A 4,944-nucleotide genomic window follows, 5' to 3' on the forward strand; every position below is an offset into this window, starting at 1 on the left:
TTAAATACTATACTTGGAACCCTTGAGGTATTGTGCCAATTATGGGGTACCCCGAGACAGGACAAAGTGAAGTCAAAGCTCTTATGAATCTCACTGCTCCTCCACTTTCTGACCACCCCCATTGCCAACCCCTAACTTAAATGTAGAGTGCATTTATGTAATTGTGGCCTCAGAAAATCAAGAAAGTTCTATAGTGCAGGTCATTTTAAATCTTTACCAAATGGCATTCTGTCCAGTTTCTCCACATGGGTTATATAATCTGTTGAAGGAAGTTAAACAAACAACAAACTTTTTTTTCTTTTGTATCTCATTGGTGAATTCTAACCATACTCTTCTTTAGGTCCCTTTTCCATCTCAGTCTGGTTCTCACATTCTTAGAAAGAACAATGGGATCTTTAAACTCAGTTTGTGTTGGGAAGAGGCCAAAATTAGTTAGTGTCCCATTGATAGAGCAGCCTTTAGCAGTACAGTGTAGGGGAAGGCATTTACCCCTCTCTTTCTCCTGTTTTCTTAGTTTGGCATATTCTAGCTTGTATTTTGTTCTCCCTGTAAATATGAGAGAAAATAAAAGGCACTATTCAGCCTCTTTTGTCTAAAAAGTCTGGCATTTCAGTGGTTTTCTTTAAGGGGGGGGGTCCTCATTTGTAACCAGCTTTGCCATGAACGGAAATCAATCTGAATGTCCTATTGTGCATCTTTTTTCTTTCCTCACAGCCTGAAATTTCCTTTGCCAAGTTTTCGAGCTGAACCTGAAAGACCCTTTCTCATTTTCCCGTTCCCTGACTCCAGCTCCATTGAACCCTCGCAGAGCTTTCTCAGGCAAAAGGGCTGCTGGGTGAGAACTGGGAGGAACTCGACCTACTCCGCTAACCCAGTGGCCTGAGCCAATCAAAAGGGGATTGGAACCTCACTTGAGCCTCCCTTCCCATCCCTCCCCCTGCAACAGCCTCCGGAAAGGACTCGGGAGGGTGTGTTTGCAATTTAAATCCTTGGCTTTCCGCCCACTTCTTTTCCAAATAAGAAGGCAGGAGCTGCTATGAGGTGCAAAGGGGTCTTCTGAAGTGCAGTGGCAATAGGATCCGAAGGTCATCGCTCCTGTCTATTTTATTTGTTTTGGAAGCTAACGGGAAAGGGCAAGGATGGTGGAAGCTTTCTGTGCTACCTGGAAGCTGACGGACAGTCAGAACTTTGATGAGTACATGAAGTCTCTAGGTGGGTAAAGATAAGATGTGCTGTTCTCTTCTTGACCCCTGCAGCTTCATATACTTGCAGATTCCTTTTTTCACCCCTTAGATTGGCAAGCCACAAAGACAGATCACATTGTGGTAACTGGATCCTAGGCTATGCCTTTCTCAGGGAGTGGATTTTCAATGTGGCAGTTGCCTGCTTTCTTGCCCAGGGCCAAATATTGGTGCACTTGGTGGTCTGTGGAGAAATGAAGCTTCTTCTGTGCCTTCGCTGTTTTCTCTTCAGCATGCACTTATTATTCGTGCATCCAAATAAGCATGCACTTATTATTACAGCTCAGTGGCTGTATTGTGTGATTAATGGACTAAATGTGCTCTAGTGAAACTTACACTTTAGGACTTGGATTCCAAAATAGGAAAACAGTTTCCTGCTTTATGAGCTATTTTGGAAGTTGCAGCTGACTGTATTGCTTCCCTGTTTTAGGTGTGGGTTTTGCCACTAGACAGGTGGGAAATGTGACTAAACCAACAGTGATCATCAGTCAGGAGGGGGACAAAGTGGTGATCAGGACTCAAAGCACATTCAAGAACACAGAGATTAGCTTCCACCTGGGAGAAGAGTTTGATGAAACTACTGCAGATGACAGAAACTGTAAGGTAAGAAGCCACTTATTCTCTGGGGTGGGGATGTGGAGGAGGGAATAAAAGAGAGCGATTCCTCATGCTACTTTTTTTAGATGATGGGAAGTGGAAAATGTTCTCAGTATTTCAACACACAGAGAAGGATGTCAGGGTTAATTTGGCATTCTAGCACACATTAGTTTTGTTCTAAACAATGGGTTACTTATAGCTTGAATCTTGAATCTGTCTCTTACCATACGTCTCCATATTATATATCAAACCTTTCAGAAAGTATTTAATAGCATTCTTTAGAAAGAACAATTGCATTTTATTTTATCTCTCTGATTGCCTTGAATTGACTAAGTAGATAGCTTGCCTCATTCTAAAGCTTTGTTTAAAGGAGAATGGTGACTGGTCCTAAAACACTTGTTCAGGATTTTTATTTCTAATATATAAAGTTTTTGCATCTAGATGTACACATTTCAATTAAATTATGAATGATTCGAGTTTACATAATAAGGACTCTAGAAACAACAGAGGATATGGTACTAACATGATAATTAATTGATCACAATTTGTTCAATGATACAGCTCTTTCAAAACTCACTTCACTTGACTTCCACATCAGAAATCAGATCTGTACCTATTACTGTTCTGCATTTTGTTGTTGCTCTCAGTCTGTTGTCAGCCTAGATGGAGACAAACTCATTCATGTACAGAAATGGGATGGCAAAGAAACAAATTTTGTAAGAGAAATTAAGGATGGCAAAATGGTTATGGTAAGTAATGGAATTCTCCCTTCCTTGAGTTTTACCCCTCTCCCTCCCTCCTCCCCTTCTTCTGACTCCCTTCCCTCTTTTTCCCTCCCTCTTTTTCTCCCTCCCTCCCTTTAATGAGCTTCAGTCCTTAGCAAGTTTCCTTAACCGTGTGTAAAACAGAAAAAAAATTAAAAAGATCCTAGCTAATTGTTTCCTCAGCTCTGCTTCTTTAACTATAGAAAAAGAAAAACTCTTAGTGAGGTTAAAAAAAAGTTGCCATTGATTTAGCTAAAACTGTATCAAAGAAGAATTTTTGTGGGATTACTTCGAATGCTGATGCTCAAATGAAATCTAATTATAAAGTCATTAATCATGAAAATATATAAAAAATGATTGATATTCCTATAAGATATCAAGCTTGCTGGATCTCAGAAAAATTACTTTGTAGCTCTTGTAATAAATAAAAGATCTTTAAACATTTCTTATTTTAGTTTATAAAGGTTATGTAAGTTCAGTGCAGATAATTTAGAAAATAACACAAAAGTGTAACAAAAATATAAAAATCTTCTCTAATTTCTCCTCAAAGAAAACAATTTTGATATTACTCCTTCCAGTCTATTTTTTTAATGCATGTTACCTTTTACACGTATCTTTTACATGTACCTGTTCAATACTAATAGTCATGTAAAAATTATAAAAGAGAAAATAATTAAAAATAATTTCTCTGATGATGGAGTAACATCATAAACTGGGAAAAATGTTATGCCTTTATCTAGCTTCCCAGACATGTGTGTGTTTGTGTGTGTGTGTGTGTGTGTGTGAACTGAGTAATGGTATTTTGATTACATTGAAGTAGTCAATGTATCATTGTATCATTTTGGGTTATTTGGAGGGGTGGGATTGCTTTACATATTCCTTCTAAGATAATAACAGAAAAGATTGTTTTGTTTTTGTTATTTAAGGAAACTGTTGCTTCCTGCCTTCCCATTAACTACTGCAATCAGAGTTGCTCTAGATTGAGACACAGGATTTCCATATTCATACATCTTTTCATGGGAGGAAGTGAGGTGGGGAGCAAAGGGACAGTTTTTCTTCCAAGTTCATGAATATTTGCCCACATTCTTCTGCAGTGATTATCAAAAGAAAGGATTCATCTCTACAAGTTTTGATCTGAATTTTCCTTTATGCTTCACGTCCATTTCTTCCCCCTGATACAGAAAAGTGGATAGCTCAGCTTTGGCTATATGACTGTGTTCAGGCAAAATTGAATTCAAAAAGATAAAGCAATGGATAATAAGGGCACACTATTCTCTTGAAAATCACATCAATACATGAAAAGAGTGAACACCAAAAAAACCCTAAATTTTGTAAAGAGAGGTTTTCTAGCAATTCTTCAGGTTGGATTTGACATAAGAAACCACCTTTCACATTATATCCCACCTAACCACCGAGGTGTACACAGGCTAAAGCATGACAGTCATGTACATTTACCTTTTCCTACTGATGTTGTAACAAGTCATTGCAAATACCACTTGACCAAATGGCTTGGATTTTCTAAAAACTCTTAGGTGGTTATCTAGGTCATGAATTGAAAACTTGATGAAAACCTACTACAGGTTTTATTCACTTTCAAAGCAGATATCTAATTTGCTCCAATTACTCTGAGATTTTAAGGCAAAAAGAATTCTTTTGACCTGAATCTAGATAGTTCATCTCAGTTTTTGTTTCATTTTCCTTTTAGAGACATGAAATGTATATATATATATATATATATATATATATATATATATATATCATATATATATTATATAAATATAATATATATATGATATATATATATATATGTTATTCACTGAATAAATATAAGGGTTTCTTTTTGTTTTAAGAAATGAGAAGCTAATACAGCATTCAATGCTTGTAAACGCCATCATTCTTTTGCATAATATTTAAACCATACATATGATAATCTTTTAAAATGTCAGCTACGGATGTTCCTGTGTAAAAAGATGTGATTATCTTTTGAATCTTTCAGACTCTTACTTTTGGTGACGTGGTTGCTGTTCGCCACTATGAGAAAGCATAGGAAGGTTCCTGATCTGGAGCTGGAGAAGCTTTACAATGTTTCTGTTTTCTCAAGTCTCAGTGCTATCCTGCTATTACAGCATGGCTGATTGCTATTTAGAAGGTTATCCTTGGTGTGGAAGTGGAAAATGGTTACTTTTGTTACTTTAAGCAACTAGCCCAAGTTTGATCTGCAAACTTATCATGTTTTATAGTTTGCATAAAAATTTTAAGCTGCATTTTTTTTTAAATTAAGAAGTGAATACATTTTATAATTTCCATTGGACTGTAAATCAAATTGAAATAAAAATCTTATA

The 4,944-nt window shown here is 36.7% G+C and overlaps 1 protein-coding gene across 1 annotated transcript; it reads left to right on the forward strand.

Annotated features, from left to right (window-relative positions):
- The first annotated feature begins 831 nt into the window (after positions 1-831).
- On the forward strand, positions 832-4,944 carry FABP7 (fatty acid binding protein 7). The gene is made up of 4 exons (XM_033095156.1): positions 832-1,212; positions 1,672-1,844; positions 2,486-2,587; positions 4,599-4,944. Exons 1-4 carry the CDS (start codon positions 1,140-1,142, stop codon positions 4,647-4,649), a joined length of 399 nt encoding a protein of 132 aa, XP_032951047.1. The 5' UTR covers positions 832-1,139; the 3' UTR covers positions 4,650-4,944.

Source organism: Rhinolophus ferrumequinum, chromosome 3, assembly GCF_004115265.2.
Source record: "Rhinolophus ferrumequinum isolate MPI-CBG mRhiFer1 chromosome 3, mRhiFer1_v1.p, whole genome shotgun sequence".
NCBI classification, from domain to species: Eukaryota; Metazoa; Chordata; class Mammalia; order Chiroptera; family Rhinolophidae; genus Rhinolophus; species Rhinolophus ferrumequinum.

Bases quoted from the DNA above. Each gene is read 5' to 3' on its own strand.
- FABP7 (XM_033095156.1), top strand. From the start codon at position 1,140: ATGGTGGAAGCTTTCTGTGCTACCTGGAAGCTGACGGACAGTCAGAAC. The intron at 1,845-2,485 runs GTAAGAAGCCAC...TGTTGCTCTCAG, and splicing joins CAGATGACAGAAACTGTAAG to TCTGTTGTCAGCCTAGATGG. The intron at 2,588-4,598 runs GTAAGTAATGGA...TGAATCTTTCAG, and splicing joins AGGATGGCAAAATGGTTATG to ACTCTTACTTTTGGTGACGT.